Here is a 25,275-nt window from a genome sequence, read left to right on the forward strand (position 1 = left end):
TGTTATAATTACATCTTTATTACTTTCCTTTCAACCTATTGATTTTGCACCTTAAACTTTCTTCGGTTGCTACAAGCCACAAAGTCCTTTATGGTTTGTCTCTGTTGTGTGGAGGGCTGTTTTTAAGAGCTCAAAAATGGGTGTATCAGAGTCAAACAGGCAGCACAGTGGAAAAGTGGTTGGCACTGTTTCCTGACAGCAAGAAGGTTCTGGGTTCAAATCCAACATCTAAGCTGTTTGCATGCTCTCCCCATGTCTGGGTCCTCTCTGGGTTCTCTGGCTCCCACAGTCCAAAGACGAGCAGTTAGTGGGGTTAGGTTGATTGGTGTATGTGCCCATGAGTGTACACGGGTGTTTCTCTGTGTTAGTGACAGTCTGACAGAAGGCTGCATCCCTCAGCCTCATGTGGGCTGTGTAGCCCCTTTACAACTGCAGTGAGAGCTCAGACCTGTTTCTGGTGGGTGGTGGACTCCTCCAGGGCTTCCCCTGATTCCCCTTCTGCCACAGAAGACTGTGGCCTCAGAAACTCATATCTGCTTTTTGCAAATGAAGCGAACCTGTTGGCTTCATCAGCAGGGGCGGATCTAGAAGGGTGGCATGGGGTGGCAAGTGCCACCCTAAAATGATCCCTTGCCACCCCAAGTGCCACCCCAGTTTTGCATATGACAGTGTTGTTTATTAAAATAAGTTTAACAGTTTGAGCGTAGTTACAGTCAGCAGTGAATATAAATGCTAGAACTGGATATATTCCATAGTGTCCCCCCCCCTCCACATTAACAAATGATTCAGCCCATAGCAGGACGGCTTTTTTCTTGTTTTCAGCAGCAAGTGATGCTCATGATTGTGCCAGAGCACATTTTGAACAACACCATGGGAATTTCTGATTTTACACAGGTGGGTGGATGTTACACTGTGGAAATGAAGGAAGGTGAGTGCTATTTTAAATGGTTGTAGAAAATGAAAAAACAGCAGGTGTATTGGCTGCATTTTTAGATAAATAGTTGTATCTGTTTACAAAATGTACAATTTATATTTGCATTTCAAGTTATAAACATTTACCCAACACGTCTGTGGTTTTTTTACAGTAAAAAATACTGCTAGGATTTTAGGTTCTTTGTGTGATTTCAGATCAGTAATAGTTACATTAATAGTAATAGTAATACTAATGCAGTATGTCAGTGAAAAAACAACTAAATTCAGTTGAGCTGAAAAGATACCAAACAAAGCAAGAGGAGGAAAAAATAAAATGAAACAATCTGAGGGTGAAATACAAACGTAAACTCAAAGGAGTCACAAATGTCCGGTTGTATTTCAGACCTCACAGGGTGAATCCAACAAATCATGAAAAATGAGGTTTACATGTTTGTTCATGACAGTGCAGATTTCTGACATTTTGTGTAATTTAAGCTGTAACAATGTGACAGTTTTCTAACAAAAACAGTGAAACTTAAGTTAGACTTGTGTTTGTAAATGAAGCGCCCCATGTTGTGTAGCTTTCTGGAGTTTATACTTATTGGGCTACATATGTATTTAATATACAGGCTGTACAGTACATAACATCAAAACTCACATGTTTCATGTAACTAAAGTGTGTAATCATGTGGGTACAGACAATAATTAAGTTATAGACTATATTTATATGAAAAACGTGCATACTTACTGCATTTGAATCATTTTAACCACATGTAACCACCTGCATATGTGTTTGGGGGAAAAAGGCTTTGATTTTGCCACCCTAAGAAAATTTCTCTAGAGCCTCCCCTGACCATTTCACAGGATTTGCATTTAAAGATGCAACAAGACTAAAATGGTTAGGGTCAGGAGGTCAAAGGTCAGAGCTCCTGTGGGTCTGAGGGCGGCCTCACGCTGGAGAAGGATGAAGGAGTCTGACCTGAGCCAGTGTTTGATATGAACACATCAGCACTGCTGTCAGTGAGCCTAACGACAGCCGTTAGCATCATTTCAGTGTTTCAGTCATAAAAACACTTCCTGTCTCTGTGGTGGTTACAGTGACATCATACAGTTTGTGCTTTGACCTCCAGAGGGCGACAAATCAGCACAGACAGAGAGCTCCATTCAAACTTTGCTGCCATCAGGAATAATTCTTCAAATATAATCATCAGTGTTTGAGCAGTTATGATATCAGGGACAATCTAGACATGTGTGACAATACTGAACATGTCACATGACACACCTCAAACATCATGTGATCCACTCTCAGTCTGCACTTTCATTCATGACTTCAACAGGTTGAAATGAGCTTTGAAGAAACATCAGTTCAGTGCTGAAATATTTAAACGCTGCAGGAAGAAGAACAACAAAGTGATGACGGATGTTTGTGCTTCAAACAGGAAAACCAGCAGAAATAAATCACAGCCTTCCAGAGGTTTGGAGTTTCCGAGGTGCACCTGAACGCAGCACAGTGTTCCAATGCTCCTGATTGTCCTCAAACGTCTCTTTGGGTGTTTCCTTCCTGCTCAAAGTTTTCTTTCACTTCCTGAACTTCGTGGAGTGGAGCTTGTTGTTGGTGTGTGAAGAAACTGTAAGTTTGCTTTGTTTCCTCCTTTAACAGTTTGTCTTTAGGAACTTTACTGTTTGTTCAGCTCGTGTTTGATTTCTTCACACAACAAACTGTGTGTGTTTGTATTTCCGGTCTCTCCATTAAAGTCAGTGTGTAATGTTTCCTGGCTAACATCAGCTGTGTGCAGCTTAGTTCAGCACAAATCTGCCGCTCCATAGTTCACGGTAACGGACTCACAGCTGGACCAACGAGGCCGAGTGTGTCCGCCACTCTGAGCTACGTTCGTGTTTGTGTACTTGTAGTTTGTACTTTGAGTTCACTCAGAGCCCACAGAGGACGCAGCGTACGTGATGACGTCACAGCCCTTTACCTCCTTTACTGTCACTGTGATTAATGTTTACACACGAGACACCTGCAGAGCTCTGATGCTAAGCTAGCACACAGCATGCTAACACTAAGCTAACACTAAGCTAACGCTAAGCTAGCCAAGAACCCAGAGTGAGGTTAAAGCTGAGTAAACACTGACCCCAGACCAGCACCGTGATAAAGTGAGCTGCTGCTGCTGAACTTGAACAGGTAACAAAGTGATGAGCAGTCAGGCTGCAGGTTTCTACCTGTTCATGTTTCTACAGTAGAATCACTTTGAAGTGTCTTTGTGCTGTTTCATCTTTGATTTGTGTTCATAAACACTCAGAGAAACATCACGTGACCTCATCAGGATCTGTGTTGGTGTGTGGGGCTGTACCTCAGCTTTATGTTGTTACATGCTCATTTGTTCATTTTACACAGTAACATCAAAGTAATGTTATGAGGAGTAATGAAGTAACGTACTCCATTACTTTTAATCAAAGTGTTCTGTGTAATATGTGTAATAATGACTGTTTTGAGTAATGACCAACACTGATCACAACAAAGAGGAAATGCCTCCAACATGCACAAACATTTGAGCCACAACATGCAGTTAATGTGCACAAATGTCTTTGATATGCTGCTCAGTGATGGTGGTGACTGTCAGAGCAGAGCTACTGAGAATCAATAAGTAATATCAATGATGGGATCAGAATCACTAAATTCTTCTCATCCCTGTCAGTATCATACATGTGCTGTATAATGTGATAAATGTAGAGGTGCTGGCTGTTCTCTCACTCTGCTGTTTAGCTGTAAAGGACGCCTCCCTGCCTTTGTCTCATTCATGACCTTTAATAGTCTCTTCTAACATGCAGAGATCTGTATGATCTGTTTCATAGAGTCTAACCAGCCTGTACAGGTAACAACAACAGTCACTGCATCACTGACACACAAACGTCATCTCTGTCAATAACAACATTCATACATGGAATAAAAACACATCAGTGGATCATTGCTGGAGCTGATGTTTGTGCTCCTGGTGCAAAGGCTCTCAGTTTCCTCCTTGAAATAACATCAGTGGTGGGTCAGCGACATGCTTTCTTTCCCTCTCAGGTTTAAATATCTGGGACTCTCCACCGTTTGGTTTTAGAGCTGAAGAAGCTTCTCAGATGAAACGTCTTCCAGAAACTTAAAGACGTCTCTTTTCTCTCCAAGCTCCTTAGATCACATGACCTGGATGACTGAACCTACAGACATATTGACCTGGTTTCATGGTCACATGACAGGTCAGAGGTCAGCGACTGTAACTCAGTTCCTCCTGTTAATGTGAACTCACTGAGTGTTTGTGGTTTACCTCTCAGACTGACTGAAGATGATGATGGAGGAAGAGGAGGACAGAGCAGAGTCTGCAGGGTCCAGCTGTCCGTCTGTGAGGAGTGACCGGTCCAAACATCATAATCCAGAGTTCAGTGGTGAACCTGGAGCAACGAGGTCAGAGAGCTGAACTCACTGAGTAACAGAAATAATTCTGCACTGACATTATAATCAGTGTTGACTCTGGTTGATTGTCTGACTGTGTTTGTGAGCTGAGAGGAAATGAAAATGAGTTTGTAACAAAAATCAGTTTTGTCCAGTTTTCCTGTAAAAAGCTGAACTCTAATCTAAGAGGATGTTACTGACAGGAAACAGCTGCATTATCTGCAGTCTGTGTGATCACAGCTGCTTCAATCATGTTTGTGTCTGCAGAGGTCAGAGGTCACAGTCTGCAGGGTCCAGCTGTCCGTCTGTGAGGAGTGACCGGTCCAAAGAGCTAAATCCAGTCTTCAGTGGTGAACCTGGAGCAACGAGGTCAGAGAGCTGTGATGACTCCTTTACATGTTTGTGTTTCCTGGATAAATATGACCTGAAACATCCTCAGATTGTTACAAAGATTCATTAAAAAGAAAACAATGAAAGAGAAAAGATCCAAATGTTCGACTTGGTCATTTGCTGTTTGAGGACAGTGATGCTCATATCTGTGGGGAAAGTGTGACCTGAGTGGGTTCATGTTTGTCTTTAAAGAACAGAGCTGCTCTGATTCTCTTTGTGTCTGATCTGTTAAACAGTCTGAGAGGTCACACAGAGACCCAGCAGCTAAAGCCTGGATCATACTGGCTGCTGTTACTCCATCAGGACAACACTGAACCACAGTGGTGTGGATGTAGTGGATAAATCCCACCATACTGATGCTCAGAGTTAACCACAGGGAACAAAACCAGATGTTACCTTCAGATTGTGACCTTTGGAGTGGACGATGCAGATTTCAATAGAGAATAAATGTTGTTGTTTTTCAGCTGTGAAGAAAGAATCTAATTTTCTGAACTTAAGAATTTATGATGCTGGAAACAACATGGAGACTATAACACAACATTTCCACTGTGTTCATAGAATGAATGTAAAACTGTCAGACATTCATTAAATATGCAAAATGTCTACAGAAGCATCAGAGGGTCAGACGTGAAGCACTCAGTGATTTTGATCAAATGACTCATCAGTTATTGATCTGTACTACACTGATCTACCACGTTAGTAAAGCTGGTGTTCTGGTGGTGGAGGGAGACTCGGATCATGTTCTGGTTTTGGAGCAGTGATCTGCTGATGGTTCAGTTTGATGAGCTTCTTCAAAATCATCCCTGACATCACCACTGAAAGGACGTCCATGAAAACAGACTGAAAATTACTGATATGTTCACAATCTGAGAGTTTAAAACTTGACAGACTTGATTCAGATGAAGTTATTTGAGCAGAAACTCCTGGATCTTTATCCTGTGTTGATCTAATCCTTCATGGTTCCTCCACAGAGTGGACCAGCAGAGCTCAGAGGTTCCCAGTGGTCAGTCTGCCCAGCAGCATCAAACACAGCTGGACTCCATATTTATGGTCTGTACATGTACAACAACTACTTTAATATTAATAATAATGCATTTATTTATAGGTCCCTTTCAGAACACCAAGGACTCTGTGGACTAAATGACCAAAAGAAACAAACTTTGAAATCAGACGGTGCAAATGTGATCACAGGGAAACGTTTTAAACATCGAGGCTTTAAACAGAAACCAAAGTGAAACAGTTTGTAGTCGAGATCAGTGGGAATGAAGCTGAATAACTGTTTCTTCAATAACTATGAGCAATAAATGACAAATATGATGGAAATTAGCAGCATTAGCACTTACTAATGATGTGAGCTGACACTCGGCTGTATTGAGACGACCACATTAGGTGGTCCTCAACTGTAATGGAAACCAGTGGATCCAGTCCAGTCGTGGCGACCTGTGGTGAGTCGATCTGAGCAGCTACTAATGGAAACAGGGCCATAGATGTGTTTGTGCTTAATAACAGTGAATCACATGAGTTTTACATTACTGTTAAAATCTCATGTTGTTTGTTAAAGTGTGCAGTTCAGGGTGTGTTACTAAAACACTTTCCAAAGACCCAGCCCCCATAAAAAGCAGCCAATCAGCTTCTAAGAGTTACACACCCACGCATATCTATCAGGTTAACTCTGGTCTAAGACACTTGGATTTAGCTTGAAGAATGTTCCTGTACGAGGACTGAAAATGATTTAATAAGCAGCTAATGTCCAAAGAACAACTTTGACACACCTTCATAAACCTGCAGAGCAAAGAAAAACTAGCTGAAAGTCTGGCTGCTCTTATGAAAAGTACAGAGAAATTATGGGTCGCTCAACACTTGTGCACAATATAGGAGTTTAAATAAATCTAAAGAATAACTCAAAGTCCTACAATCATACTGATAAAGTCATCTACAGCTAACTATCCAAGTGGATTTGTTTAAGACAGCTCCATCTGCTGGTGGCCCTCTGCAGGTGCATGAAAGGGGCGTGTTTATATTGAAAGTAGTAGAGAAAGTAAACCCCACGGGAAGGAGGAGGACTCTCAGCAGCTTCCAGCTCATATTCAGACATTTGACTTCTCACTGAAAGCAGCAAGTTTGAGTGTCTGTACCTTAGTTAGAAGAGATAACATGTCAGCAGTAATTAGAGTTGATTGAGCAATGCTGTCCTTGTAATGTAGTTTATGATTTTTATGGACAAGTCCAGTTTTTCTGTAGAGCCTCTCAAGTTGGTGACAGCAGCAGTGGAAGTTCACGTGTAAACCAGAGCAGCAAATCAGGTCCAAATGTGTTGTTCACAGTGAGTGGGATCATCATTGGCTGCTATGTTAACCTCCTGCAGCAGGATGTCTTTGGTCAGAGAATGGATAGATCACGAAGTCATTGTTGAGTTTAGGGAGACAGTAGACAGTTGGAGGAGGTTCAGCCAGTTGACACACAGTAGATAAAATAACTGAAGGCAGGAGCAGACACCTGTATGACTTTCCACCTCTCACATAGATTATTTCCCTGGGCAGCGCCACAGGGCCGGTAGATGTAAACAAAGCTGGAGGAGAGGATTGATTCATCTGAGAAAAGTCACAGAGTTGTGTCTTGATGCTCAATCATCCAGGTACGTAAATCCCAAAAAGCTTGATTCTGTTCATCTGGATGTTTTCAGTGGGAGAAACGTTTCATCATCATCAGGTGACTTCTTCAGTCTCAGCTGACTGCAGGTTTCAATCTCATAAACAGGACATTTGTATGACTGAAACCAGCCCACTGAAGGAACAATGGGCTGGGAGGTCAGTTCATTGATCATTGGTACGCATATTGTCAGGACCATTGATCAATGGTTGTTGATCAATGGTCATGAGTCCAGTTCACAGAGAGCTGGGGAATGGCTGCAATCACAGCATGTAAGATGGTGACAGTTGTACCCTTAGGCCCCTCCTCCATTCAGAGATGGTCTTTCCTTTTCACATAAATGGCCTCCTTGACTCCGCCCTCAAACCAGCGTTCACATTTACTCAGGACCTTCTTGATGTGAAGTTCTTCTGCTTCGCTGGCTGCTGTGTCTGTGGGGATGGTGTTTGTTCTGTGTTGTAGTGTCCTGATGACGCCCAGTTTGTGCCCCAGTGGATGATGAGAGTCAAACCTTAAATACTGATCTGTATGTGTAAACAGAGTGAACCTTTAAGACCAGTTGTCTGTACGATCAACTCAGTCACCTGAAACATCTCCAAGTTTCTGGCTTTGATCATCAACCTGTTGGTAGTTCAGCTCTGAACACCAGTGAAATGTTTCTCCCACTGAAATCGCTGCATTCATATGAACAGCATCAACGTTTTGGGATCATGGAGTTGTGGACAAAGTCTCAGTTAATCAGATAAAGTCAAACCTATAATTGGTAAAGAGTTCGTGGATGATATGCCCCTTGATGGTAAAGAAGTGGATGTTGTGTGGACTAAAGTTCAGAGTGGTGGGTCATTCATAAAGTATTCTGTTCCAGCTGCTGGAGGACAACATCATCACTTTTGTGAAGAACGAGCTGAAGAAGATCCAGAAGGCTCTGAATCCAAATAAGCCCCAGTGCTTGGAGTTTCAGAGGGAGGATGATGAGCAGAGGAGAAACAGCAGAGAGGCATTTGTGAAGATCACAGTGGACTTCCTGAGGAGAATGAAGCAGGAGGAGCTGGCTGACCGTCTGCAGAGACGTAAGAGGATTTATCTAAAGATTTAAGCTGCTGGATAAATGAGAGACTTGTGACACCAGTGTGTTCAGTCATTTCTCAGTGGGTCAGAAATTGTCATCAGCATTTTGTAAAATATGATTGTTAAAGTTGTATTTTTATTATTATTATTCAGAACTTCCAGCTGCTGTTTGTCATCGTAACCTTAAATCTAAGCTGAAGGAGAAGTTCCAGTGTGTGTTTGAGGGCATCGCTAAAGCAGGAAACCCAACCCTCCTGAATCAGATCTACACAGAGCTCTACATCACAGAGGGAGGGACTGCAGAGGTCAATGATGAACATGAGGTCAGACAGATTGAAACAGCATCCAGGAAACCAGACAGACCAGAAACAACCATCAGACAAGAAGACATCTTTAAAGCCTCACCTGGAAGAGATGAACCAATCAGAACAGTGCTGACAAAGGGAGTGGCTGGCATTGGGAAAACAGTCTTAACACAGAAATACAGCCTGGACTGGGCTGAAGACAAAGCCAACCAGGACATCCAGTTCATATTTCCATTCACTTTCAGAGAGCTGAATGTGCTGAAAGAGGAAAAGTTCAGCTTGGTGGGACTTGTTCATCCTTTCTTTACTGAAACCAAAGAAGCAGGAATCTGCAGCTTTGAAGACTTCCAGGTTGTGTTCATCTTTGATGGTCTGGATGAGTGTCGACTTCCTCTGGACTTCCACAACACTAAGAGTGTGACTGATATTACGATGCCCACCACAGTTGATGTACTTCTCACAAGCCTGATCAGGGGGACGCTTCTTCCCTATGCTCACGTCTGGATAACCACACGACCTGCAGCAGCAGACCAGATCCCCCCTGAGTATGTTCACAGTGTGACAGAGGTCAGAGGGTTCACTGACCCACAGAAGGAGGAGTACTTCAGGAACCGATTCAGAGATGAGGAGCAGGCCAGCAGGATCATCTCCCACATCAAGAAAGCTCGAAGCCTCCACATCATGTGCCACATCCCAGTCTTCTGCTGGATCACTGCTACAGTTCTGGAGGATGTGCTGGAAACCAGAGAGGGAGAACAGCTGCCCAACACCCTGACTGAGATGTACATCCACTTCCTGGTGGTTCAGGCCAAAGTGAAGAAGGTCAAGTATAATAGAGGACGTGCAACAGATCCACACTGGAGTCCAGAGAGCAGGAAGATGATTGAGTCTCTGGGAAAACTGGCTTTTGATCAGCTGCAGAAAGGAAACCTGATCTTCTATGAATCAGACCTGACAGAGTGTGGCATCGATATCAGAGCAGCCTCAGTGTACTCAGGAGTGTTCACACAGATCTTTAAAGAGGAGAGAGGATTGTACCAGGACAAGGTGTTCTGCTTCATCCATCTGAGTGTTCAGGAGTTTCTGGCTGCTCTTCATGTCCATCTGACCTTCAGCAACTCTGGACTCAATCTGCTGGAACAACAACAAACAACCTCCTGGTGGTTTAAACCATCTCTCCACCAGAGTGCTGTGAACAAGGCCTTAGAGAGTCCAAATGGACACCTGGACTTGTTCCTCCGCTTCCTCCTGGGTCTTTCACTGCAGACCAATCAGGCTCTCCTACGAGGTCTGCTGACACAGACAGGAAGTAACTCACAGACCAATAAGAAAACAGTCCAGTATATCAAGAAGAAGCTCAGTGAGAATCTGTCTGCAGAGAAAAGCATCAATCTGATCCACTGTCTGAATGAACTGAATGATTGTTCTCTAGTGGAGGAGATCCAACAGTCCCTGAGATCAGGAAGTCTCTCCACAGATAAACTGTCTCCTGCTCAGTGGTCAGCTCTGGTCTTCATCTTACTGTCATCAGAAGAAGATCTGGATGTGTTTGACCTGAAGAAATACTCTGCTTCAGAGAAGGCTCTTCTGAGGCTGCTGCCAGTGGTCAAAGCCTCCAACAAAGCTCTGTAAGTAAACATGAACTCATCGCTTCATTCTTAAAATCATGGGAAATAAATCAGAGGTGCTCAGTTCAAAGAACACTACCACTTTAGAAAAATTAAAAAATAGTCACTAAAATAGTCATGATACTTTAAATATTTCTCTCCAGCAGGACATGTCAGCATTTCTGAAATATTTTTGTCTTCAACTCGAATCAAAGCACAATCCAGATCCAGCCTATAAGAACATGAGCTCTGATCCTTCAGCCCCTCTGACAGGTTTATTATCCTCAAGTTGTTCACTTGTCTCCAACAACCAGGAGTCTAGCTCTGTTTTTTAAAGCAAATACTTGAGCTACCAGACTGCACCTACATCGTTTTCAGATGTTCTTATTTTAAGGTCTGGTTTGTGTCTCATCTTTATTGCAATCCCCCATGTCTCTCTGTTTTTCAAATATAAATCTGTTACCTCGGTGTGGCCAGAACAACATGGTGAACCCAAAATACAGACAAAGGTGAAGGAACTGAATATTACTAGACGTGAAGGCTTTATTTACACACAGGAACTTGACACTTGGAATTTTTTAACATGAACTGTGAACTATGGCGGAAGTCAAGCACTTGAAGCTGTGAGCATGAAGTGGGCTCTGTGGTAGGTTTCCGGAAATGGGTCTTGGTTGATGGTAATCTGAGTCACTGTAACAGAGGTAGAGCAGCATCAGAAAGATCACTGGTGGAGGTTACAGTAAGTGAACGAGGTTATCTTCAATGTCTTATTTGGGGTTTCTGTAGCTCAGGAGGTAAAGCTGGTCTGATCTGACCTACTGATCAGAAGGTTGGTGGTTCGATCCCTGGCTCCTCCAGTCTGCATGTCAAGTATCCTTGGGCAAGATACTAACCCCAACTTGCTCTCCGATGCATCCATCAGAGTATGAATGTGCGTGAATGTACTTAGAAAGCACTAAGTTCAGATAAAGTGTTTGTGAGAATGGGTGTGATTGGGTGGATGTGGCATGTTGTATAGAGCGCTTTGAGTACTCCGGGAGAGTAGAAAAATGCTATATAAGAATCAGTCCATTTACCATTTACTTGTCAGCAGTCGGAAAGCAACTTGGGGAAGGCAGGTGGTGAGGTCTGGGTGAGTACTTGTTAGCTTTGAATCCAGGCAAAGTGGTCCAGTAAGTCTAAGAGACGAAAGGCATTAATGAGTGTGAGTGAATCAAGAAGACCAGCATCCAGGAAAACGTGACTGAACTGCAAGGGTGAGTAGATGATCCGAGGATTAGGAGGTTAGCAGAGTTATTGGGAGTGCTGATGTTATATTCAGCCTAGTAGATTACTGTCAGGTATGGACAGTGGACAGGCTGACCAGGCTTCACCCAAAGGCAGAAACCAGAGTCTAGTGGGAAACCACCGCCGCTCACACAGACCATGACAGCAGCATGACCCCCCCCCCCCCCCCCCCCCCCCCAAGCATTCTCTTTCACTTGGCATCATTTACCTCTCCCTTCTCCAATTTCTGATGTGTCCACCTTTGCAATGATAACTGTGATCAGGGTGAACCAAAAAGGTGCCGTGGTGAACAGATACTTAAGTTTGGTGAATGCAGTTTCAGCTTTGGGGGACCAGATGCATGCTGAGACTTGAGTGGTGCAGCTACCTGACTATAGTTGAAAATGAACAGTCTATAAAAATTTGCTATTCCCAAAACCCATTGGAGATGCTTCTTGAATCTACAATGGGTACAAGGGGTAGGCCACTCTGTTAAAGCTTTCACATTTGCCAGATCCGTCTTCACCTGCCCCCGTGCCAAAATGTAACTGAAAAAAGTTTTTGATGAGGAATGGAATTCACACTTTTTTGCTTTGACATAAGGTTTATTCTCCAGCAAACGTTGGAAAAATAGCATGGACATGAGACTGATGTTCCTCGCAGGTTTTGGGAAAAATGAGGATATCATCCAGATACACCAATACGAACCTGTCAAGGAATTCCCGGAGGACATCGTTAACTAATCTTGAAACATTGCGGGAGCATTAGTTAACCCAGGCGGCATGACCAAATACTCGTAGTCCCCCAATGGCATGTTTAAAACGGTCTTCCACTTGTCTCCCTGATTGATCTGGAAAAAGTGGTAAGCGTTGCGGATGTGGGGTTTTGTAAACCCAGTGGCACTGTGAAATGGCCTGAAAGCAGAGCTAATGAGGTAATAGGTACTTATTCTTGATGGTAATATCACTGAGGCCCCTGAAGTAAATGCATGGCCAGAGAGAGCCATCCTTTTTCCCCACAAAAAAGAAGTTCCAACTTGAGATGACAATCGTTGGATTATGCCTGCACCGAGGGATTCCTTAATGTACTTTTCCATAGCCGCACACTCAGGTCTAAGCAGGTTATACAGCCAGCTAGAAGGCCGGGTGGAGCCAGAGAGTAGTTCTATGGTGCTGTCCTGTGGTTTGTGAGGTGGCAGTGAAAGCGCTTTACTTTTGCTAAATACTTCCTGAAGATCATGACATTTGGTGGGGACAGAGGAGAGATCTAAAACAGTCTCAGTGTTGGTTGATGGTTCCACAGGTTCCGGTGGACGGGCAGAAACAAGGCAATTTGAATGACAGAACAGACTCTAACTGATTACCCTCTGACCTGACCAGTCTAAGTGGGGGTTATGTAATTCTAGCCAAGGAAACCCGAGTATGAGTGGTTTGTGAGGTGCATGAAAAGCAAAAAAGGTAAGTGTTTTCTTGTGATTGCCAGGGGTGACAGGCTCTGTGCGCTGAGTTATGTGAGGGGACACTCGGTTATTTAATGACTTAGTGGGAATGGGCGAATTAAGGGGGCATAGAGGGATGTTTAACTGTCTCGCTAACTCAGACTCCATGAGGTTCTAATTGAACAAGAGCCTGAAAGGTCTGGTTAACTAGAACAGAGAGTTGGAGTTGCAATCTGGGTTTTTATGTTTGTGTGAGTATCCTCCACCCTTATCCCTGAACTTTCCAGTGGGCAGACCCTGGTGTGGAATCGAAAACAGACAGGTTCATCACGAGAAGCAAGCTGATCTTTCATGGTTTGATTTAATGACTGAAAAACATACAGCGGACGGTGGTTAGCACTGTTGCCGCACAGCAAAAAGGTCCTGAGCAAAAGTCTTTACAAACTCAACCAGGAAATCATCATGCGAGCAGAAAGAAAGAGGATGAGCAGATAGGTAAGCAAGAGAAACCTGCCAGCGTCCCAGGTTTCCAGAGAAGGTTCAGGTTCTAGGTACCTGAAATGGGATGTAATTCAATTCAATTCAATTCAATTTTATTTATATAGCGCCAAATCACAACAGTCACCTCAATGCGCTTTATAATGTACAGTAGATTGTACAGTAATAGATACAGAGAAAAACCCAACAATCATATGACCCCCTATGAGCAAACACTTTGGCGACAGTGGGAAGGAAAAACTCCCTTTTAACAGGAAGAAATTTTTGGTGTCAAAGTCAAAGCACAGATCCATCCAGTCTCTGTATTTCAGCTTATTTCCTTTATACACACATTTAACAGGAACAGTTTCAGACAGCTAGTGTTTACCTGACATTACCTGCGTACCTCACAGTTTGCAGGTAATGGGCATAATAATTACTGAACAGAGACATCCTGCTGTGAACTTTGTTGCTGTGGATCTAAAATGTAAAAATACATCTGAGAAGATTTCTAATCATGATTTTATGAGCCCCCAAAGTTTGATTCTGTTCATCTGGACGTAGCGCTCTCAGCGGGAGAAACATTTTGTCACTCATCAAGATGACTTCTTCAGGCTCAGCTGACTGCAGCTTTCCCCAATCTTATAAAGAGTACATCTGCATAATGACTCAAACCTAATGGTCAAGGAACTGACCTCCCAGCCTTATTGTTCCTTCAGTGGGCTGGTTTCAGTCATTATGCAAATGTACTTTTTATAGGGTTGGAAACCAGAAGTCAGCTGAGACTGACGAAGTCACCTGGATGAGTGACGAAATGTTTCTCCCACTGAAAGCGCTACGTCCAGATGAACAGAATCAACTTTTGGGATTTACTAACCTGGATGATTGAGCATGGATCAAGACGGGTTTTTATGAGGTATACAGTTTCTTATAATTTCTAAACCAGAAGGTTGAGGAGATGGAGCTCATGATAACTGGCTACTGCCCTTCAGCGTGCTTTATGAAATCATCCAATCAAAATAAAGTTAGGGAGAGCGGGGCTTTAAAGGGGAATGAGCCAAAGCAGCTTTTAGACAGAAAATGAAATGAGAGTCCAGGATGTGATACATTATTTATAACTACATTTACAGTAATCACACATATTAGAATTAATAAAGTGACCAGCAGTACTGTAGTAAGTGTAATACTGCAGTACTCACAGGCCTGTGCCAGCAGACACTGAACTACTGTCACTAAATCAACCTGGTCTTCACTGGTTTCCATTTACATACATTGGAATAATTGTGTTTAATTTGAAATAGTTTTCTTCTGTTACACTTAAATTCTTGAACATTTTTTTATTTAATTGTGCATTGTAGTGTACTCATTTGTACACATTTGATTACTTAGATTCAACATATAAAGAGATTTTATTTGATAATAAATATTATTGTTTTGTTGTTCTTGTTATTTTTTTCAGGCTGAGCAGCTGTAAGCTGTCAGAGAAAGTCTGTACAGATTTGTTGTCAGTGGTCAGCTCCCAGTCCTGTAGTCTGAGAGAGCTGGACTTGAGTACTGACAGCCTGAAGGCTTCAGCAGTAAAGCTTCTGTCTGCTGCAGTGGAGAGTCCACACGCCAAACTGAATATTCTGAGGTCTGACCGATTTGTATTCTTTTTTCTTTTGTTTGTTTGTTTTGTTTTGTTTTTAACTGAGAAAATAAATCCAGCAATTTAAACAGTAGAGGTAAACTTGATCAATTTACTGTTGTTTCGTACCACATCTGCTCAGCATAAAACAACAAGGATTCTTAAAATATAAGATTAGTTATTGCACCCTGATTACACTTTAACATCAGTCTTTGTTCATGTTTTCATTTTCAGACTCAACGTCTGTGAACTTCTAGCGGAAAACTGTGAAGCTGTGTCCTCAATGCTCAGCTCTCAGTCCTCTACTCTGACAGAGCTGGACCTGAGTATCAAAAATGTGCAGGATTCAGGAGTGAAGATTCTGTCTGCTGGACTACAAAGTTTAAACTGTAAACTAAATACTCTGAGGTCAGATCAATTGACATTTTGTTTTTTTTAAATGAACCAATTAAACATTTTATTCAAGGCTTCCGGTTCCGGCGCTCGTGGGGATGGACACCTAGTACGAGAGCTCTCGACTGAAACTTATTAAAACTGCCCCAAGTAAATTAATACACTATCTAAGTGCACATAAAGAGGAAAAAGGGATTTAAATGATGTCCAGAAAGAACAAAATAGCTAAGAAGTTAACGTTTGAAAACGTGGAAGATGGCAATGTGCAGCTAACAGAAGGGGCTAACGTTAGCCCCTATAGGGCTAGCCGAGGCCACTCTCCCACTCCTAGCCGCGAGGATTCTGGGACAGAAGATGAGGTTGACCCAGCAAGTTTGACGCTGATACTGAAAGAACTGAGAGGCGTTAGGAAAGAGGTGAAAGAATTTCGAAAAGACACGAAAGCGCAACTGGTGGAAATAAGGGGTGAGTTGGATAAAGCCAATGCGCGGCTTAATGATGTGGAAACCAGGGTTGCAGAACACAAAGATAAGCTCCAGAACACAGACGAGATTTTGTCTGAGATACTAACAATGCAATTCAATGTTATTTATATAGCGCCAAATCACAACAAAAGTCACCTCAAGGCACTTCATAAATACAGAGAAAAACCCAACAATCACATGACCCCCTATGAACAAGCACTTTGGCGACAGTGGGAAGGAAAAACTCCCTTTTAACAGAAAGAAACCTCTGGCAGAACCAGGCTCAGGGAGGGGCGGGGCCATTTGCTGTGATTGGTTGGAGTGAGAGAAGGAAGACAGGATAAAGACATGCTGTGGAAGAGAGACAGAGGTTAATAACACATATGATTCAATGCAGAGAGGTCTGTTAACACATAGTGAGTGAGAAAGGTGACTGGAAAGGAAAAACTCAATGCATCATGGGAATCCCCGGCAGCCTACTTCTATTGCAGCATAACTAAGGGAGGATTCAGGGTCACCTGGCCCAGCCCTAACTATATGCTTTAGCAAAAAGGAAAGTTTGAAGCTGATCTTCAAAGTAGAGAGGGCGTCTGTCTCCTGAACTCAAACTGGGAGCTGCTTCCACACCCAGTCCAACATAGCCAGGCTTTCTTTGCTGCTTTGACAAAACCTCAAATCCCAGTCAGAGATGATGAGCATCATCACAGTGATGATCATTTCTCTATTAACCCAGGCTTTCTGCTTCAGGATCTGTGCACGCTCAGAAAACAAGGAGACCTTTAAACATAATTTCACTAAATGGATGGATTGAGCTCAGCCTACAGATGAACTGGTGCCAGAGATCATAAAGAACATCAAACAGTCAAATTCAACACTTTTAATGGAAATATGAGATTAATCTTAAAAGTAAAGATAGTGTCTGTCTCCTGAATCCAAACTGGAAGCTGGTTCCACAGACGAGGGGCCTGAAAACTGAAGGCTCTGCCTCCCATTCTACTTTCAAATACTCTAGGAACAACAAGTAGGCCTGCAGTGTGAGAGCGAAGTGCTCTAATGGGGTGATATGGTACTACAAGGTCATTAAGATAAGATTGGGCCTGATTATTTAAGATCTTGTATGTGAGGAGCAGGATTTTGAATTCAATTCTGGATTTAACAGGAAGCCAATGAAGGGAAGCCAATACAGGAGAAATCTGCTCTCTCTTTCTAGTCCGTGTCAGTACTCTTGCTGCAGCATTTTGGATTAGCTGAAGGCTTTTCAGGGAGTTTTTTGGACATCCTGATAATAACGAATTACAATAGTCCAGCCTGGAAGTAATAAATGCATGAACTAGTTTTTCAGCGTCACTCTGAGACAGGATATTTCTAACTTTAGAGATGTTGCGCAAATGGAAGAAAGCATGCAGGAAAAGTTTCAAACAAAACTAACATCACTGGAGGCTTACTCGAGGAGGGAGTCGCTCAGACTGTACAGGGTGCCGGAGGGAGAAGAATCGGGAGCTCCATCTATGGCCCACTTTGTGGAGAAGCTACTCCGGGAGAATCTCGCCATCCCACCATCAACACCGTTACAAATTCAGAGAGCACACAGAGTGTTATCATTACTCCCTCCGGACGGCTCCCAACCCAGATCGATCCTGGTAAAATTCCTGTGCTTCACGGTTAAAGAAGAAGTGCTGAGGCTTGCTTGGCAAAAGAAAGGTTTTATGCTGAATTCCAGCAAGATCAACCTCGACCACGATTACCCCCCTGAGATCATGGCTATGAGGAAGGAGTATGCAGAGGCACGAAAGGTCCTAAAAGAGAAGAATGTACGGTTTAGGACCCTCTACTCAGCGCGCCTTAAGGTTTTTTTCGAAGAAGGAGTGAAAACCTACAACACGGTGGAGGAGGCAACGGCTGACCTGGCGAGTCGGGGCCTGCCGGTAAAGGTGATTACACCACCGGCAACCCCCAGAGAAAAACTACAAAGATGCCCGCTGTGGCGGGGAGTTGGTGGTCGGCGTCCGCGTCAGATCCGAGGAGCTGCGGGATATAGAGAGAAGCTGCAAGTATACAGACGTGAAGAGAACGAATTTAATGTTATGTATTAGCTATGGACAACATGGTGAAATATGGTTACTGTCGAGCTAAAATGGGTGGGGCTTCTCGTGCTGTGAGTGACGTCGCAGTGGAAAGCCCCCTAACTCAGGGAGTAATAAGGGGTTTCCCTTCAAGTTGTGAGGGTGTCAGTGGAAGTGCTCCACTGTCAGAAGCCAGCTTAGGAGCTTTCAAGCTCCAGTTATGTTCAAATGTTTTCAGTTCATTCCTAACTTTTTTCACTTGTTACTGTTTTAAGAGGGGGTTGCCTGCTGCTATTGAGTTTATGCGCTGTGGTAACTTAATATATCTTTATGGGAAGTGAGTCAGTGAAGGTAATCTCTTTTAATGTTAACGGGGTTCTGAACGTGATTAAGATGAATAAGATACTGTCCAAACTAAGGAAGGAGAAGGCCCAGATTGCATTACTTCAGGAGACACACATGAACCAAGTAGATCACTTGAGATTGAAAAGAAAGGGTTTTAAATATGTATTCTCCTCTTCCGTTAAGTCCAAACACAAGAGGGGTGTGGCTACACTTATCTCTGGTACACTTAACTATGAACATATCTAAGAACTCTGTGACGAGGAAGGCAGATTGGTTAGAATAACAGAATGGATAGAGGGGTCTGAAATCACAATTTTAAATGTTTGTGCTCCCCCCGGGAGCGATTGGCTATTCTATAGGAATAGGTTTGATTTATTGGTGGATTTTCAGGGGATAGTTGTCTGTGGGGGGGTTTTAACTTTAGACTTGACCCTAAACTAGACTCCTCCTCCCCAACCAACAAGGTAACAGCACTTACTAGAAAAGTCAATTCCTATATGGTAGAGATGGGGATAATAGATGTATGGAGGGACCGCTACGCATCTACCAGAAATTTCACTCATTACTCTGGTTCCTTTAAAGTGTATGCAAGGCTGGACTACTTTTTTATGTTTAAAGTTGATAGGTTTAGGGTCAAAGACTGTGACATATTAACAAGAGATCTATCTGACCACAGTCCTATCTCTCTATCTTTGCAGGTGGCTAGGAAAAAATGTACCACACTGTGGAAATTGTTATCGCACCTTAATGATCCTGCCATAGTTTCCAAATTAAAGGTAGACATTAAAGAATTTCTAGATGTTAATGACACAGGAGAGGTATCTCCAGCTATTCTTTGGGATACGCTCAAAGCGGTAATGAGAGGTACATTAATTTCTATCGCCTCCCACTTAAAGAGAATCAAAGGGCAAAAATTAGCAGAACTACAGGCAAATTTAAAGTTGAAAGAATAGGAAGACATAAACACCGCAAATCCTACTCTGAAGCAGGATATCAGGAAAATACAGGATGAAATTAATGATATTTACACCCAGGAGGCCCAAAATAACTTAATTTTTTTGAGGCAAAAATACTATGAGACAGGAGGGAAATCTGCAAAATATCTGGCACATAAATAACGCAAACAACTAGAGGAAAGTACGATATACCAAATCAAGGACCCCAAGACTAATATTCTGGAATCAAAATTAGAAGACATTCAGAAATGTTTTGAGACCTTCTTTAGGGAGCTGTACTCACAGCCCAATGCTACGGAGGAGAATTGTACTGATGCCTTTCTTAGCTCTCTAGAATTACCTTCACTCCCGTCTCTCAAAAATGAGCTTCTAACACATCCCATTTTAGTGGAAGAAATTAATGCTTTTTCCAGATTAAAACCAGGTAAGGCAGTTGGGCCGGACGGGTTCAGTTCTCAGTGGTATCGCACCCTGAGGGCAGATCTAGTCCCCACATTGCTGAAGTCATTTAACTACATCCTACAGGAGGGAGAAATCCCACCCTCCTGGAGGGAGGCAACTATTTCAATTATCCCAAAAGAGGGGAAAGATAAACGAGAATGTGGAAACTATCGACCAATCAGTGTCCTTAACTTGGATTACAAACTATTTACTTCTATTCTTGCTCGTAGACTGGAGAAGTTGGTACCTGACCTCATCGATTTAGATCAGACTGGTTTCATTCACTATAGACAAACAACTGACAACATTAGGAGAATATTACACATCTCTACTCAAATTTACAGTAAATCGGGATAATGAGAAAATTAAGTACCTGGGAATATATTTGACTGCGGACCTCTCGCTGCTCTTTCAGGCAAACTACGAGCCAATATCTGCAAGTATAAAAGCTGATTTGCACAGATGGAATCTGGTCCCCTTTATGCGTCTCAGCTCCCGGGTAACCGCAATCAAGATGGACACGCTCCCCAGACTGCTTTATCTTTTTAGAAACTTGCCAATAGAAGTGAGTGATTACCAATTTATTGAGTGGGACAAATGGATCTCCAGATTTATCTGGCAGGGCCGAAAGCCAAGGATTAAATATGCTACCCTCCAGCTCCCCAAGGAAAAGAGAGGACTGGGTCTCCCCTGCCTCAGGAATTACTATTATGTCGCTCAAATAACCCCCCTCTTATATTGGTGTAACAAAACATACACGGCTAGGTGGAAGGAACTGGAGTCCAGCCTGTTGGACCGATTCCCCCTACAAGCTGTAATGGCAGATAAGGGTCTAATGTGCCGGCTGGAAAAGCTGGGGAACCCCTGGTTAACCCACACCCTCCAAGTTTGGCAGAAGGTAATCAACATCTGTGGGATACACAAAATGCTAAAAATCTTCAGGTGGGTTGCTTTCGACTCGGATTTTATTCCAAACAGACACGACTCTAACTTTGAAGCATGGATATCCTATGGCCTTACGACATTCCTCTCTCTTACTCATAGAAATATTGTGCTCAGATTTGAGGCCTTACGGGACGATCACAACCTGACAAAATACAACTTTCATAGAAACTTACAGCTGAGATCATATATTGATCATGAATGCAAACTGTCCGACTTCAATGATGCTGAGTCGCATTTTTTCCTCATCCTGAAAAATGCCACAACCATGACCCCTACTAAATCTATTTCTAAACTATACAAAGCCCTCTCTAGTGCCAGCAAGGATAATACTTTATACACTAAGGATAAATGGGAAAGGGAATCAGGGATTGCTATTTCTGTGGGGGAGTGGGAAAATGTTTTGTACTGCCAGTGGTCCACGTCCAGTTCTATGAGCTGGAAGGAACATGGCTGGAAGAATATTATTAGGTACTTCAAGACTCCATATCAGGAGAGGTACAAAGGGGCTTATATGCAATGCTGGAGACAATGCGGCTCGACTGTTGCTAACCATTTTCATGTCTTTTGGGACTGTCCCAAGTTAAAAAACGTTCAGGTCTCCTTAAGTGCAGTCTTTAACGTTCAAATACCTTTAGATTTTAAGGTTTTATACATGGGTTTGGTCCCCTTTCTGGAATGTAGGAGTGAGATTAAGTTGGTGCAATTACTCTTGGTGGCAAGTAAAAAAACAATTACTAGAAGATGGTTAAGCCCAGCCCAGCCTACCCTAGACGACTGGTTTGGGATCATTTTAGAGATATTTAGGATGGAAAAACTTACATATCTGTTAAGAAATCAAAAAGCCAAATTCTACCAAAGTTGGAACAATTGGATCCAATTCATCACCCCCACGAGGGCTGACTTCACTTGATCTCACTATTACTTGGTTGTTTTTTGTTTGTTTGTTTTTTACATTTACTTCTATTACTATTGCTTGTTTATTTACTTATTTCTTCACAATGATTGCAGCATGGGCACCCCTCCCAGTTTGTGTTTATAGTTCCATGTAATGTGTTCTATATATCTCCTTTGGGAGAGCATGCGAGCAACTGTCCTAGTAATAGCTAGTGGAGGTTAATATGCACCCGCTGATCACTTTGTTTATCATTTGCTCTCCTGGACTTAATCTAAAACCTGGAAGGACTTTGTTCCCATGTTATTCATATACTGCTATGCAGATGGTTTTTTCTTGTCCAATCCAAATAAAGATATAATTAAAAAAAAACATTTTATTCAAGTTCATCCATATGATGTTGTATCTTAGTATGTTAAGGTTTCATCAAAAATAAAAAGATGGCATGTAATATAATAACAAACTTTACATAAGTATTATAGATTATCTTTTGTTTTTCAGACTGGGTGGCTGTAACCTGTCAGAGAGAAGCTGTGAAGCTCTGTGCTCAGTCCTCAGCTCCCAGTCCTCCAGTCTGAGAGAGCTGGACCTGAGTAACTCTGACCTGCAGGATTCAGGAGTGAAGCTTCTGTCTGCTGGACTAAAGAGTTCACAGTGTGCAGTGGAAACTCTCAGGTCAGGATTCAAACGTTAACACATATGATCATTTAAAATGTGAATTATATTATTGATTGACTTATCTATAGAGCTTTTAGCTAAACTTATATTTATATTTGAGTGGATTATTAGACTGAATTACTGTGTAAAATTTGTCACAGTCATACGATTTTGTTTATTTATTTATTTTTTTAATTCATGTACTGGCCATTTTACATAAATTTGGCTAATCTTCTACAATATATACATTTGATTTCGTTAGGAACAAAATGTTCAAATTACATATTTTGCTGGATATTGGGTATTAATGAAATTATTATGTCTTTAATGACACCACATTTCCATATGTAGGAGGTTACTGGTGGTATTGTTTCAGTGTCTGAGTTTTCCTTGCAAAGAAACATCTGGAATTTAACAATACATATTTTAAAGCTGTTTTCTCCAAAGGGATTTGTATTAGTGATGGTAAATTTGATTCTTTTTACCGAATCGAGTTTAAATGAGTCACTCACCAAAATGAATCGGGTTTTTTAAGTCATTTGAGTCTCTGAGTCAGTTGCCCAGAGAGTGCCAAAAATGTACTTTTTCTCTCAAACTTAATTTGTTTTTATTTTCATGTAAATCCTACTGCTACGATGAGTGACTGAAAAATAAAAACAACTATTTTATAGAGCAAAAAAGAATAAGATTTCTAAATTGGACATTTATTTTTGTTTATGTTATTAGTATTTCCTCTTTATCATCTTTGCACAAAAACAAAGTGTAGACTGAATGTTATATTGCATCAGTCAGACTATCAGGCTTCATCTCAGATGAAGGAGTGACTCTTCCGTGGTAACAAACTGTGAGTTTCAGCAGCTGAGAGGCAGGAGGGAAGGGTGAGTGAGTGGTCTTGATGCATTCTCAGTCTAGACTAGACTAGAAAGAGGGGCGCTGCTCTTGTGGCGACCAGCAGGTTGTCTCTCTCTGTCAGTGTCAGTGTTTTAACTTATTTTATTTCATTCTTTTATTCCTTTATATATATATTTTTTTGCCTGAGGAAATTCTATAGCATCGGCTTGTGCTTTGTGGAACTTCTTTTAACGAAGATGGGTTTTTTATTTCGCATGATTTTATTGGCAATCCTGACGGTTGTTTGGAGTCATTCCTTTACCATCAATAATCCTGGCTAATGTGCAGTCTCTGAGGAGTAAATTGGATGAACTGCATTTGAATGTCGCACACTTGCGTGGCTACAGGGATACATGTCTAATGGCATTCACAGAGACTTGGCTCAAGGACTCTGACCCTGATTGTTCTCTGGAACTAAATGGCTTCGGGTTTCCCATACGTTTGGATCGAGACCCCGGAGCTACCCAGAAATCTCAAGGAGGAGTGTGTTTGTATATAAATCAGAAATGGTGTAAAAATGTGACCGTTCGTAGACAAGTGTGTCTGCCTGACATTGAGCTCCTCTCTGTGTCTTTGAGGCCGTTTTATCTGCCGAGGGAATTCCCACAGATCAACGTCACCATTGTTTACATCCACCCTAAAGCGAATCCTAAGAATGCGACTGACACCATCTCCATTTTTTTCCTAATAACAAACCATGGTCTTCAAAAGGTCTTATGAGGCTGATTCATGAAAGGAAAAAAGCTTTTATTGAAGGGAATATCTTGAAAGTTAGAGAAATTAGGAAGGAGATCAGATCAGAAATTAAAAAAGCCAAAGTAAAATACAAGGATAAGGTAGAGGCGGAGATGGGTAGCAATAACTTAAGGGTGGCCTGGGCAGGCATGAAACACATGACTGGTCACTGTTACAGTGACTGTAATAAGATAAGTCTTCCTGGTTTTAGTTCAGACTCTCAGTTAGCAAGTAGAGAAGCTTATAGACCCTCTACAATTTGCATACAGGCCTCGTAGACGTGTTGATGATGCAGTGGTCACTCTGTTGAACTTCCTTTATCGCCATCTTGATGGCGTCAAAGCTCATGCTCAGCTCTTATTTATTGATTTTTCTTCAGCTTTTAATACTATCCAGCCACATCTTTTAGCTGATAAACTTCTTAACCAGTTTACACTTGATCTTAATCTCGTTGGTTGGGTTTTAAACTTTTTAACTGACAGATCTCAGTGTGTGAGAGTGAACGGCTGTTTTTCCAAACAGCTGAACTCTTCCACTGGCTCACCGCAAGGTTGTTGTCTCTCTCCTCTACTGTATATTTTGTACACTAATGACTGTCGCAGTACACAGGCCAACAGGCATTTCATTAAATACGCAGATGACACAGTCATTGTAAGCCTCCTTCATGGTGAAGAGGATTCCCATGGGCCTGTTGTGGATGAGTTTGTTTCGTGGTGTGATCTTCTTAATGATCAGCACCTTGAAAACCAAGGACATGGTTATTGACTTCAGGGAGACATCCCCTCATCCTGCGCTAACAGTGGTAAATGTGCAGCCATTGAACTGGTGGACAGTTATAAGTATTTGGGGGTTGTTCTTGATAAAGCTCTGTGCTTTGAGTCACATCTTGCTGCTACAGTGAAAAAGGTTCAACAAAGACTTTTTAAGGAGGTTGAGAGGTTTCAATGTTTCATCTGCAATGATGACTCGTTTTTTATAAAAGTTTTATTGAATCTGTTTTAACTTTCTGTATCATTGCTTGGTACGGTAATATGTCTCTGAATAATAAGACCAGACTTAACAACCTGGTTAAAGTGGCTGGTAAGATTTCAGGGAGGTCTCAGGTCCAGCTTGTGGACTTTTATAACAGGCAGGTGCTGAGGAAGGCGACCTCTGTCATGTTGTGTTCAGATCATCCTCTCTTTAATGATTTTCAACTGCTTCCATCAGGTCGTCGTTATAAAGTGCCTGCAGTGAAGACAAAGAGACATAGATTGTCTTTTGTACCTACTGCTATTATCATAGTTAATAACACTGAACCATATGTGTTGTTGCCATT

General features: G+C 42.1%; 2 protein-coding genes across 2 annotated transcripts in view; one reads left to right on the forward strand and one right to left on the reverse strand.

The window, feature by feature from the left end:
* Nucleotides 1-25,275, reverse strand: part of LOC309703011 (uncharacterized protein) — a gene marked incomplete at its 3' end in the record, with an annotated part of 348,344 nt that overhangs the window by 102,976 nt on the left and 220,093 nt on the right. The gene's annotated exons all lie outside the window — the stretch shown is intronic.
* LOC309702222 (NLR family CARD domain-containing protein 3-like) lies at nt 2,417-24,267 on the forward strand. The gene is made up of 10 exons (XM_082526748.1): nt 2,417-2,542; nt 4,085-4,155; nt 4,231-4,360; nt 4,616-4,717; nt 5,710-5,788; nt 8,253-8,457; nt 8,609-10,388; nt 15,008-15,181; nt 15,410-15,583; nt 22,176-24,267. Exons 3-10 carry the CDS (start codon nt 4,242-4,244, stop codon nt 22,366-22,368), a joined length of 2,826 nt encoding a protein of 941 aa, XP_082382874.1. The 5' UTR covers nt 2,417-2,542; nt 4,085-4,155; nt 4,231-4,241; the 3' UTR covers nt 22,369-24,267.

Source organism: Aulonocara stuartgranti, assembly GCF_965226115.1.
Source record: "Aulonocara stuartgranti genome assembly, chromosome: 3".
NCBI lineage: Eukaryota > Metazoa > Chordata > Actinopteri > Cichliformes > Cichlidae > Aulonocara > Aulonocara stuartgranti.

What these genes read in the sequence shown, in the direction of transcription:
- LOC309702222 (XM_082526748.1), top strand. Translation starts at nt 4,242, where the DNA reads ATGATGATGGAGGAAGAGGAGGACAGAGCAGAGTCTGCAGGGTCCAGC. An exon ending in GGTGAACCTGGAGCAACGAG is followed by an intron (nt 4,361 to 4,615) that starts GTCAGAGAGCTG and finishes TTGTGTCTGCAG; the next exon opens with AGGTCAGAGGTCACAGTCTG. An exon ending in GCCAAACTGAATATTCTGAG is followed by an intron (nt 15,182 to 15,409) that starts GTCTGACCGATT and finishes TTTCATTTTCAG; the next exon opens with ACTCAACGTCTGTGAACTTC.